Source organism: Myxine glutinosa, chromosome 3, assembly GCF_964187855.1.
Source record: "Myxine glutinosa chromosome 3, kmMyxGlut1.1, whole genome shotgun sequence".
Lineage (NCBI taxonomy): Eukaryota > Metazoa > Chordata > Myxini > Myxiniformes > Myxinidae > Myxine > Myxine glutinosa.
This window is the reverse complement of record NC_136263.1, coordinates 125,148,576-125,161,955: the sequence shown is the minus strand read 5'-3', so window position 1 is coordinate 125,161,955 and position 13,380 is coordinate 125,148,576. Positions and strand designations below refer to the sequence as shown.

The 13,380-nt window shown below is 43.0% G+C and overlaps 1 protein-coding gene across 2 annotated transcripts in view; it reads right to left on the bottom strand.

The window, feature by feature from the left end:
• Positions 1 to 9,058: 9,058 nt before the first annotated feature.
• MRPS28 (mitochondrial ribosomal protein S28) overlaps positions 9,059 to 13,380 on the bottom strand; it is a 31,570-nt gene continuing 27,248 nt past the window's right edge. For both annotated transcript variants that reach the window (XM_068110145.2, XM_068110144.2), the window contains one exon: positions 9,059 to 9,371. In XM_068110145.2, the coding sequence (XP_067966246.1) occupies positions 9,233 to 9,371 (139 nt within the window). In that variant the 3' untranslated portion in view covers positions 9,059 to 9,232. The remainder of the gene's footprint in view (positions 9,372 to 13,380) is intronic.

The window sequence follows — 13,380 nt, the reverse complement described above, 5'->3', positions numbered from 1 at the left end:
CATCCCACTTCATTGTGGGGTTGAGGGGTTGAGTGGGATGAAACCCCATATTGAAGTGGGATGAAACCACATTGAAGTGGGATGAAACCCCACATTTAAGTGGGATGAAACCCCATATTGAAGTGGGATGAAACCCCATATTGAAGTGGGATTAAACCCCATATTGAAGTGGGATGAAACCCCACATTGAAGTGGGATGAAACCCCATAATGAAGTGGGATGAAACCCCATATTAAAGTGGGATGAAACCCCATATTGAAGTGGGATGAAACTCCACATTGAAGTGGGATGAAACCCCACATTGAAGTGGGATGAAACCCCACAATGAAGTTGGATGAAACCCCACAATGAAGTGGGATGAAACCCCACAATGAAGTGGGATAAAACCCCACAATGAAGTGGGATGAAACTCCACAATGAAGTGGGATGAAACCCCACAATGAAGTGGGATGAAACCCCACAATGAAGTGGGATGAAACCCCACAATGAAGTGGGATGAAACCCCACAATGAAGTGGGATGAAACCCCACATTGATGTGGGATGAAACCCCACAATGAAGTGGGATGAAACCCCACAATGAAGTGGGATGAAACCCCATATTGAAGTGGGATGAAACCCCATATTGAAGTGGGATGAAACCCCATATTGAAGTGGGATGAAACCCCACATTGAAGTGGGATGAAACCCCATATTGAAGTGGGATGAAACCCCACAATGAAGTGGGATGAAACCCCTCAATGAAGTGGGATGAAACCCCATATTGAAGTGGGATGAAACCCCATATTGAAGTTGGATGAAACCCCTCAATGAAGTGGGATGAAACCCCATATTGAAGTGGGATGAAACCCCACATTGATGTGGGATGAAACCCCACAATGAAGTGGGATGAAACCCCACAATGAAGTGGGATGAAACCCCATATTGAAGTGGGATGAAACCCCATATTGAAGTGGGATGAAACCCCATATTGAAGTGGGATGAAACCCCACATTGAAGTGGGATGAAACCCCATATTGAAGTGGGATGAAACCCCACAATGAAGTGGGATGAAACCCCTCAATGAAGTGGGATGAAATCCCATATTGAAGTGGGATGAAACCCCATATTGAAGTGGGATGAAACCCCTCAATGAAGTGGGATGAAACCCCATATTGAAGTGGGATGAAACCCCTCAATGAAGTGGGATGAAACCCCATATTGAAGTGGGATGAAACCCCACATTGATGTGGGATGAAACCCCACAATGAAGTGGGATGAAACCCCACAATGAAGTGGGATGAAACCCCATATTGAAGTGGGATGAAACCCCATATTGAAGTGGGAGGAAACCCCATATTGAAGTGGGATGAAACCCCACATTGAAGTGGGGTGAAACCCCATATTGAAGTGGGATGAAACCCCACAATGAAGTGGGATGAAACCCCTCAATGAAGTGGGATGAAACCCCATATTGAAGTGGGATGAAACCCCATATTGAAGTGGGATGAAACCCCTCAATGAAGTGGGATGAAACCCCACATTGAAGCGGCATGAACTCGATTAAAACAGAGTGTGAGGCCCCCTGCCATTAATGACAAGGTGTGGCCGACATACACTCCCTGCGGTAAAAAGCACCAATTGTCTGATTAAAGCGCACGGATCTGTCCGTTCTACGACGTCTCTTCCAATACAGGAGTTCTCAAAGGTGAGGCAGTAATTATATGACACTGTACTAGATCACATTATGATGAACAGGTGCAGTCCAAACATACAGGTTGGACTGCTCTCGGCACAACCGCACAATGAGGAATATCTCGTTATTTCGTTCCGGGAAAGTGGAATGATTCGATAAAAAGAACTCACTTTTGAACAATCTTCAAAATTGAAACATTAAAACACTTCGCTCCTAAACACATGTACATCAAAAGGATTACAGGTGTGATAAACATGACCCAACTGAAGATCCCTCTGGAAAGATGACACATAGTACAACAATAGTCTCCTGGCATTACAGGTACAGTACTCGGACAGGTGGAGAGAACATATCGATTATCCATGGTTTAATTTGACATTCTGATTGAATGCTTAGGAATTGTCCCAAGTACTGAATGAGGAGGGAGCATATTACATATTAAATACCAGCAGGTGACGTTACCTGGTTTATTTTTTGTGGGGGCCAAAAATATTTCCCTGCACCCATGAAGGAATGGGTATATAAACCGGGGAGGATTGGGTACATACACGTGGGAGGATTGGGTATATAAACCGGGGAGGATTGGGTATATAAACCGGGGAGGATTGGGTATATAAACCGGGGAGGATTGGGTATATAAACCGGGGAGGATTGAGTATATAAACCGGGGAGGATTGGGCATATAAACCGGGGAGGATTGGGTATATAAACCCGGGAGGATTGGGTATATAAACCGGGGAGGATTGGGTATATAAACGTGGGAGGATTGGGTATATAAACCGGGGAGGATTGGGTACATACACGTGGGAGGATTGGGTATATAAACCGGGGAGGATTGGGTATATAAACCGGGGAGGATTGGGTATATAAACGTGGGAGGAATGGGTATATAAACGTGGGAGGATTGGGTATATAAACGTGGGAGGATTGGGTATATAAACGTGGGAGGATTGGGTATATAAACGTGGGAGGATTGGGTATATAAACGGCCGGGGAATATTGGGTATATAAACGTGGGAGGATTGGGTATATAAACGTGGGAGGAATGGGTATATAAACGTGGGAGGATTGGGTATATAAACGTGGGAGGAATGGGTATATAAACGTGGGAGGAATGGGTATATAAACGTGGGAGGAATGGGTATATAAACGTGGGAGGATTGGGTGTATAAACGTGGGAGGATTGGGTGTATAAACGTGGGAGGATTGGGTGTATAAACGTGGGAGGAATGGGTATATAAACGTGGGAGGATTGGGTATATAAACGTGGGAGGATTGGGTGTATAAACGTGGGAGGATTGGGTATATAAACGTGGGAGGATTCGGTATATAAACGTGGGAGGATTGGGTATATATACGTGGGAGGATTGGGTATATAAACGGGGAGGATTGGGTATATAAACGTGGGAGGATTGGGTATATAAACGTGGGAGGATTGGGTATATAAACGTGGGAGGATTGGGTGTATAAACGTGGGAGGAATGGGTATATAAACGTGGGAGGAATGGGTATATAAACGTGGGAGGATTGGGTATATAAACGTGGGAGGAATGGGTATATAAACGTGGGAGGATTGGGTATATAAACCGGGGAGGATTGGGTATATAAACCGGGGAGGATTGGGTATATAAACCGGGGAGGATTGGGTATATAAACCGGGGAGGATTGGGTATATAAACCGGGGAGGATTGGGTATATAAACCGGGGAGGATTGGGTATATAAACGTGGGAGGATTGGGTATATAAACCGGGGAGGATTGGGTACATACACGTGGGAGGATTGGGTATATAAACCGGGGAGGATTGGGTATATAAACGTGGGAGGAATGGGTATATAAACGTGGGAGGAATGGGTATATAAACGGCCGGTGAATATTCTGTATATAAACGTGGGAGGATTCTGTATATAAACGTGGGAGGAATGGGTATATAAACGTGGGAGGATTGGGTATATAAACGTGGGAGGAATGGGTATATAAACGTGGGAGGAATGGGTATATAAACGTGGGAGGATTGGGTGTATAAACGTGGAAGGAATGGGTATATAAACGTGGGAGGATTGGGTATATAAACGTGGGAGGATTGGGTGTATAAACGTGGGAGGATTCGGTATATAAACGTGGGAGGATTGGGTGTATAAACGTGGAAGGAATGGGTATATAAACGTGGGAGGATTCGGTATATAAACGTGGGAGGATTGGGTGTATAAACGTGGAAGGAATGGGTATATAAACGTGGGAGGATTGGGTATATAAACGTGGGAGGAATGGGTATATAAACGTGGGAGGATTGGGTGTATAAACGTGGGAGGAATGGGTATATAAACGTGGGAAGAATGGGTATATAAACGTGGGAGGATTGGGTATATAAACGTGGGAGGATTGGGTATATAAACGTGGGAGGATTGGGTATATAAACGTGGGAGGAATGGGTATATAAACGTGGGAGGAATGGGTATATAAACGTGGGAGGAATGGGTATATAAACGTGGGAGGAATGGGTATATAAACGTGGGAGGATTGGGTATATAAACGTGGGAGGATTGGGTATATAAACGTGGGAGGATTGGGTATATAAACGTGGGAGGATTGGGTATATAAACGTGGGAGGAATGGGTATATAAACGTGGGAGGATTGGGTATATAAACGTGGGAGGATTGGGTATATAAACGTGGGAGGATTGGGTATATATACGTGGGAGGATTGGGTATATAAACGTGGGAGGAATGGGTATATAAACGTGGGAGGATTGGGTGTATAAACGTGGGAAGAATGGGTATATAAACGTGGGAGGATTGGGTATATAAACGTGGGAGGATTGGGTATATAAACGTGGGAGGAATGGGTATATAAACGTGGGAGGATTGGGTATATAAACGTGGGAGGAATGGGTATATAAATGGGTGCGGACTGGGTATATGTATCAAAAGATACCAAAATAAATTCAGCAAAGCAGAAGGAATTAAAGAACAAAATGAAGTAACTTCCACCATCCGGAAGGCAAAGCAATCTTTGAGAACAAATTAGCACAAAAAGTGAAGGTGAACCTCGAGTTGACGAGAGGATGAAAGAAAGGAGACATTTAACAGGCTTTGTTTTCCCAGTGTGTTTACTGTTGAGGACTTATCCATGACACAGTCATTGGAGAATGGATACTCTGCACCTGTTCCAAAAGCGAAAATTCCGAAAGAGTTCACAGAGAAAGTCGACAAACAATTCACGAAGCCCTGATGGATTTCTCTCACGGGTGTCAAGAAGGGCGTCAGGAAGGGCATCCGGCCATAAAAACATTGCCCCAAACAGGGCACCATGATTGTCATGGGGCCCGCAAGGCTAACCCCCGCTCGAGCGGGGAAAATGGCCTTAAAACGATCATTCATTCATTCCTTCATGTTGAGAAAGATGCATCAGGAAATTTGTAATTCCCTAAAGATTATCTTCCTTGAACACTTAAGGGACGCAGAAACCATAGTCCTGGAAAGAAGCTCCTACGATGACAAACTACAAAAGGAGGGAAAAGTGCAGTTCAGTGAGCTATTTTCCAGTTATCTGGACATCTATCGTGTGTAGATTGAGGGAGACACTCATCAGAGATGCACTCATGAACCAGCTATAGGGAAGTGATCTCCTAAGTGATGACCAACATGGATTCGGGAGTCTTTATAAAGACTTTTTTTTAATAAATAAAGTTTGTCTTTATAAATGATCTCCTTGAATCAGTAAAGTCAAATCTCAACTTGTTTGCAGAAGATAACTATGCAGAATTGGAGCTAATGATACTGATGCAGCAGAAATCCACAAAGATGTCGACGAATGAATGAAATAATTTAATCATCTTTTCAACCTCTTTCAGGGCATTAGAGCAAACAAAACGAGTGACGTCTGGATACAGATAACCAGATACAATATATTTTGGAGCAGTCATGAAGTGTTCGACGCAGGGGCAACTTCTCTAATGATGATTTATGTAAACGAGCATCGGTACCCGCCCCATGGGCGGGGCTTCAATTGGGAGGCCCAAATTAAAAGGCAAAATATCAGAAATGTAAGGCTTTTAAATTTTTTTAACGATTTATATAAACATCCGTTAAATCATATCACACGCAAGTCATCAAAATCTAAACAGTATTTGTAGAATTTCAATGAAAGCCACGTCACTGTTCATATCGGTAAATATTATTCCATCGTGTTTGGAAAAACTGGAAAATTTGGAAATTGGAAAAACAATATGGCCTATTTTACTCCAGGGGGTCCCAGGATTACCCACCCAAAATATCGTTGCGATCGGTTCAGCCGTTTTTGCGGTACCTGGGAACGGACGGACAGACAGACGGACGGACATTTGGTGAATTATAGTAAGATTTATCCACTATGGCATACGAAACAAGGAGTTCATATTGAACTAGAATGGCACTCGGCAGAGAGCATACCTCCACCAGGTTGAACAGTTTATGTTTTGTATCCCATTGATAGGTCAAATCTGGATTCAGACCTGAACCAAAATCGAATCGGCTTGCTCTCGTCACCGAACCAACTCATCCACCTATTTTGGTCACAACTCTCTACAACTTTTTGAATACCGCGCCATTATATTGTTTTTGGCCCCATCTTTCAATGGTGAAGAATTACTTTAAAAAAAAAAATGAAAGAATTCTCAGGTTGGGATCTTCATCAAAATTGAATCGAATTGTCCTCGTCACACACCCAACCTCTCCTCCAAATTGTCACAATCCGTCCACAAACAAACAGGGGTGAAAGTATAACGTCCTCCCACCACCCTCGGTGGCAGATGTAATGAGTCCAGATAATGCCCCACTTATTTGTATTCATTGCTTAGAGAAATTCCTGGGTAAAATGCCAGGGGCATAGAAAAGGCCACTTTATATAAGGGTATGTGCCATATGGCAAAGTATAGATACTGTTACGTTTGTGGGGAGTAGGGATACCTTAGGCCAGGTGCATTGTCCAGATTAGTGTGCTCCAACTGTTGTGAAGAAGAAAAAACCTCGATGTACAGTGCATTCAGAAAGTATTCAGACCCCTTCACTTTTTCACATTTTGTTATGTTGCAGCCTTATGCTGAAATCATTTAAATTCATTTTTCCCTCATCAATCTACACTCAATACCCCATAATGACAAAGAGGAAACAGGATTTTAGAAAGTTTTGCAAATTTATTAAAAAGAAAAAACTGAAATATCACATTGACATAAGTATTCATACCCTTTGCTGAGACACTTGAAATTTAGCTCAGGTGCCTCCCATTTCTCTTGATCATCTTTGAGATGTTTCTATACCTTGATTGGAGTCCACCTGTGGTAAATTCAATTGATTTGACATGATTTGGAAAGGCACACACCTGTCTATATAAGGTCTCACAGCTGACAATGCATATCAGAGCAAAATCCAAGCCATGAGGTCGAAGGAACTGCCTGCAGAGCTCAGAGACAGGATTGTGTCGAGGCACAGATCTGGGGAAGCCGACAAAAAAAAATTCTGCTGCATTGAAGGTTCCCAAGAGCACAGTGGCCTCCATAATTCTTAAATGGAAGAAGTTTGGAACAACCAGGACTCTTCCTAAAGCTGGCTACCCGGCCAAACTCTGAGCAATCGGGGGAGAAGGGCCTTGGTAAGAGAGGTGACCAAGAACCTGATGGTCACTGGCTTAGCTCCAGAGATCATGTGTCGGGCCACTCTGCCATAAAGCCCAGATCGGTGGAGTGTTGCAGTGATGGTTGTCCTTTCTGGAAGATTCTCCCATCTCCACACAGGATCTCTGGAGCTCAGCCAGATTGACCCTTGGGTTCTTGGTCACCTCTCTTACCAAGGCCCTTCTCCCCCGATTGCTTAGTTTGGCCGGGCGGCCAGCTATAGGAAGAGTCCTGGTTGTTCCAAACTTCTTCCATTTAAGAATTATGGAGGCCACTGTGCTCTTGGGAACCTTCAATGCAGCAGAATTTTTTTTTGTCGGCTTCCCCAGATCTGTGCCTCGACACAATCCTGTCTCTGAGCTCTGCAGACAGTTCCTTCGACCTCATGGCTTGGTTTTTGCTCTGATATGCATTGTCAGCTGTGAGACCTTATATAGACAGGTGTGTGCCTTTCCAAATCATGTCAAATCAATTGAATTTACCACAGGTGGACTCCAATCAAGGTGTAGAAACATCTCAAAGATGATCAAGAGAAATGGGAGGCACCTGAGCTAAATTTCAAGTGTCACAGCAAAGGGTATGAATACTTATGTCAATGTGATATTTCAGTTTTTTCTTTTTAATAAATTTGCAAAACTTTCTAAAATCCTGTTTTCTCTTTGTCATTATGAGGTATTGAGTGTGGATTGATGAGGTTAAAATGAATTTAAACGATTTCAGCAGAAGGCTGCAACATAACAAAATGTGAAATAAGTGAAGGGGTCTGAATACTTCTGAATGCGCTGTATCATAAGTAGGAAATTTGTGTAGACCGGATGTCGGGTAAGCTTGTATTGTCGTCCCCATCAGAGGGGTGGGACTTGTTAATTAGTGAGGGATTATGGGTAATTAATTCCCTGTTTGTAATTGCCTTTGTAAGCTTTTCCTGTGTTCCTTATGACACCGCACTGCAAAGACCAAGCCAGAAATCGGCCATTAACCACACAAATTAAAAACCAACCGGAAACCAGGCATGAAGCAACCGAAAACCAAGAGGCTAATACTAGGCTCCGTGGGACGTGAGGTAAAATGGCTCCCATGTTCATTTTTGCACTTTTTAAAAGGCAATTATTGTATGCCGGATTTTATTTTACACCGCCCAGGCACACCAGCAGCAATCTCTTTGGATTTGGATTTGACATTCCGTGTCAACTTTTGTTGCTCCCGTGAATGTCTGTTGAGTTATTGCTTTTCCATGACCCTCGATGATGTACGAGGTGTATTTAAAAAAAGAGTATTTTTCAAATATGCATATTTCTGAAGTTTAGTGTTTGTATACAAACATGTCAGCACACTGTCATATTCTTTCACTGGCAACGTTTGAAAAGCAGGAAACCAGAGAACTTGAACAAGCTTTTTGATCTCATGAGCAGGTCCAGAACAAGCTTTGAAACTCATTCGGTAGTGGGAAGGGAGGGTGTTGGTAGTGATGGAACCTGAAATGCCCATTCACATTTCCCGTCACTGGGTCGGGTACTTTTGCTTGTATACTACATCAGAGAATGCATCATATAACATGTAACTTGGGAGTCTGTAAATGTGGAAGGGAAGAAAGTGTGTAAGCATACGTGCATGGTTCGGAGCAAAAAGGGGGGAAGAAGGGAGGAGGGGGTCAAAAATACATGGTTCATAGCAAAAAGAGTGGAGGTAAACATTCTGCTACACTACAAGTAATAAATATATACAATACAAGTCATTTATTAGCTTCAACAATGTCTTTAATCATAATACAATTGGGCACAAAATGTTACAAAACAGTTGACATACGAGTATGTTGAAACATGCACAATGCTTAAAAAATGCAATTATATTACAGAAAGAAAACTCCCTTCATTGCAGAGAATGTCACGGCAAGTCCATGCATCAGAATTCAAGCCTCTCTGTCACTCAACCCCAGCAGGACAGCATCTGCCTCAAGAATTGTTGTGTCGGTGCGAGCCCCCAAAAATCGGGCAGTAAGCTCAAGATCAATGAGACGCAGCCGAACCCGCGTGCCACGGCGATAATTCCTGCATCAGAGGTCAGAGGAAGGACACACACATGATTGCGAATTACACAAAATAAATTTGTGGTAAAATCTAAAATAAACTGCAAGTAAGAATGACTGAACATATCACATTTTGTATACGTTGTCATGTACAAGCCGAATTACAATAAATAAACAAGACACTGGCAAATACAATACGCTGATGTCAACATGGGTTGAAGATAATAATAAACAAGATGTCGTGCGGAGCATGATACTTTCAAAATCCTCCTCCCGCCTCTACAAAAATGGTTGCCATAGATTCATCAAATTGTCCATTTCACAAATATTAAAATAGACAATTTTAATGAAAGCTCAAATCAATCAGATGAAAATTGATAATTTTTTAGATGAAAATGTTGATTTTAGAAATTTGACCTCGAGTTGACCTTTGACTTTAAAAACACTTGGTTTCCCAATTCAGTGGCCCAATATGCAAACCCTGCTCAACTTTCAAATCAATCGGATGAATCATCCCATGTACCCCACTACCCCAGCCCTCTCTCTTCCACAGATCTCCTGATGTCCATTCCCTACTGGTGGTGTCTCTGTCTCTGTCTCTCTCTCTTTCTCTTACCCAACGCTCACGAAGCGAAAGGCAGGGTTAAGCATTTGGGTACGTACGTGCGTGCGTGCCTGCATTTCAGTAAAGCAAAGTGTGTGCTGTGTCAGCATTTTAAAAATTCATTTTCTCGGCAACCGTTGGTCCGATTGACATGAAATTTTCACCATAGGAGGGCCTCCTCCTGCAGAATATTTTAGTAAATATTAGTGAATTTTGTGAATTTTAGTGAATAGTGAACATAGAGACGTCACAGGTCACGTGGTATGGGCGCCATCTTGGGAAAAAACAAACAACTGCGCCTTTATATCTCAAAAACCGCTGCACACAAATAACTGACAGGTCTCATGGTAAAGAACTCTCCATGTGGAATACCATATGTGAATAATGACGTCATCGGTGCCATCGTTATGACGTCATAATTCGACAAGTAAAAAAAAACTTTATTCGATCAGGATGAAATGTCTCGAGTATCTTCTCAGTATAAATTGATGCAGAAATAAAATTATAATGATGTCGTGGGTCATGTGGTTCGGCCGCCATATTGTTTTGAGCGAAAAGCCTGAAAACCACTAAAATCCGATTTCGTCCAAAATGATTGAACAGATCGAGGCCAAACTTTGTAGGCAGGATCGCATACCCATGACGAACAAAAAAGGCAGTGAGCATGACGTCATGCGTCACATGGTTTCGGAGTTATGACGTTTTTAAGCAGAAACTTTAAAAACCTAGCTCCTCCCTCATTTTTGATCCTATCGAGGGGAAACTTCACAGATGTGTTCAGCATATCAGTCTGCTAAAATGTCCTTTTGGAATTTGTGATAGGTGACGTGGTTTGGAAGATATAAATAATTAAACGAAAATATTAAAATTTTTATAACTCTTGAACCGCTACATTGATCGACGTGAATCTTTATATTATAGTAGAGATAATTAAGTGTAACAAGTTTGCAAAATTTCAAGATGATTGGATATACGGTCTGGAAGCTAGAAGTTATTGCGTGAAGAAGAAGTCTTCTGGAGTGGGCATGGAATTATCACACTGCACATGACGAGCAGGCAAAGTACAGAGCGACGTCACGGGGTCATTTTGACCTCAAATAAAATTCCGATTTCAGATTTGTCAATAGCTGAGGTATATTAACACACGACCAAAACAAATTTGGCAAAACTCTGACGATTTTTGATGAAAATATAACATTTGTGTTTGCATTTCAGTAAAGTAAAGTGTGTGCCATGTCAGCATTTTAAAAATTGAAACGTGGCTCATTGTAAATAACTCGATATGGGGAATAGGTGTGGTTAACGATGACGTCATTGGTGCCATAATTATGACGTCATAATTCGTCGACAGGAGCAACGCTTAATCTGATCAGTTTGAAATTTATTGAGCATGATCTATGCAACAATTATTTAGAGAATATAAATTTATGATGTCATCGCTCACGTAGTCTGGCAGCCATATTGGATCAAAAAAAAGAAACGTTCAAATATAGAAGAGTTCACACGGTCTCCACGTTTTTCAAAGTTAAGTCTGTTCACAATTGTATTTTGTCGAAACTGTATTTATCGTTCGGTGTGTGAACTTATAGTGTCCCCCTTGGAAGTTTCTCGGTGTTTTATCTTTCATAAATTAATCGTTTGTTTGCCTCGTCACGAGCAAGGCCTTGCAGCCTCAGGCTTCCCCCGTCGAAGGTTGTTCCTTCCTTCGCTGTTTTGCAAGCTTTTTAAATTTACCCTTCTCCACCAAGCTTCACCAAACATCTACTATTTGTCTAACGTTGTAACCCCCACACCCCCCCAAAAACAAACAAAAAAAACTTTTATTTCCCTTTCTCCTCGTGTGCTTTTGCCTCTGCCCACGTGCGCTGTCTCGCCCCGCCCACATTTTCCCCTTGCCTTCCACCTTTTGCCCTGTTCAAGTGACTCGTGGTCGTCGCTCTAGGCTTCCTCTCCCCATTGGTATTTTTGTGAATATAAGATTGTTCTTCACAGTTCTGTTTAAATACGTTTCAACTATCCCCTTCAGTGTTTTATTCAGTGGTTTATTACAACACGCTGTTTTTCTTCTTATTTAAAAGGCTCCTTTCAATTTCCTCTTCAACTCATTCCATTTCAAAAAAATATTCAATCTCTTATGATTCCAAATCACTCCATGCTCTAAATTCTCATTCATTCCATCCCTCCTCCATCGTTCTTAAACGAATCGCTAACTTGAAAATCACAACAAACCCAATTTGTTATATATGTTCATCTTTCATTAATCATCCACTTTCTAAACTCCCCCCTTGCCCCTCCCCTTCAAATCTCCCCCCCCCCAACCATCCCTCCCAAATTCTCCCTCCTCCCACCTCCTTCTCAAAGCTGCCTCCTCCCCACTTCCTCTCCCTCCGTCATACCTCCACCTCCCCCAACCTACTTTCCTCTGCCCCCCCCCCCCCTCAAACAAACTCACTGTGCCTCATTCCATCACCATCAAACCTTTCGTCCTCCTCATCCTTCCCTTTCTTGTAACTCTTCTGTAATCTCTGACACACTATCAACTGCTCTTCCTACATCCCCCTCTCACCCTTCATCTGACCCTACCCCTCCCCTCCCCTGTCCTGCACCCGATGCTCCCCCTCTCTCCTCACTAACGGTATGGACCTCAAACATCCGGGGCCTTCGCTCAAACCTGATTGATCTCTCCATTCAGGTTGCTTCTGAAAATCCAGACTTGATCTGCTTAACAGAAACTTTCCTCCCTCAAGATGTCTCTGATTCTTTAATATCTCTTCCTGGTTACTCCCTCCTCCGGTACGATAGACCTGATCCTCGTCCTGGTGGTGGGGTGGCTATCTTTATCAAAAACCCTCTTCCTCACTCTCCCTGCACTGCCCTCTCTCCACCCCACCCACAGGAGTACCTCTGGCTACGGCTTCCTCTCCCCTCCCACCTTTTGTTCATATGTGTTCTGTACCGTCCTCCAAACAGTGATGACTCCATTTACATTTCTCTGTCGGACAACATGGACCAACTTCTATCAACTCATCCAAACTCTCTCTTCCTCATATGTGGCGACTTCAACCGTCATCATGCCAGCTGGCTGGGTGTGGGTTCATCTCTCACCAGCCATGGCACCTCAGCAAAGGACTTCTGCGACTCATTGGGACTGACACAATCTGTCAATTTCCCGCCCCGAATCTCAGTCAATGGAGTTTCTTCTCTTCTGGACTTGGTTATGACTAACTTCCCTGCAAATGTCTGCTGCTCTTTTTCTGCTCCAATCGGTTCTTCTGATCATGTGCTTGTTAAAGTGGACATCTCACTGGCCATTCTCAGAGAACCTCCTCAGCGCCGACGAGTCTAGCATTTCACTCAGGCCGACTGGCACGGTCTGCAAGCAGCCTTCAATCAACTGGACTGGTCTCCCATCTCTAATGCCTCTGAC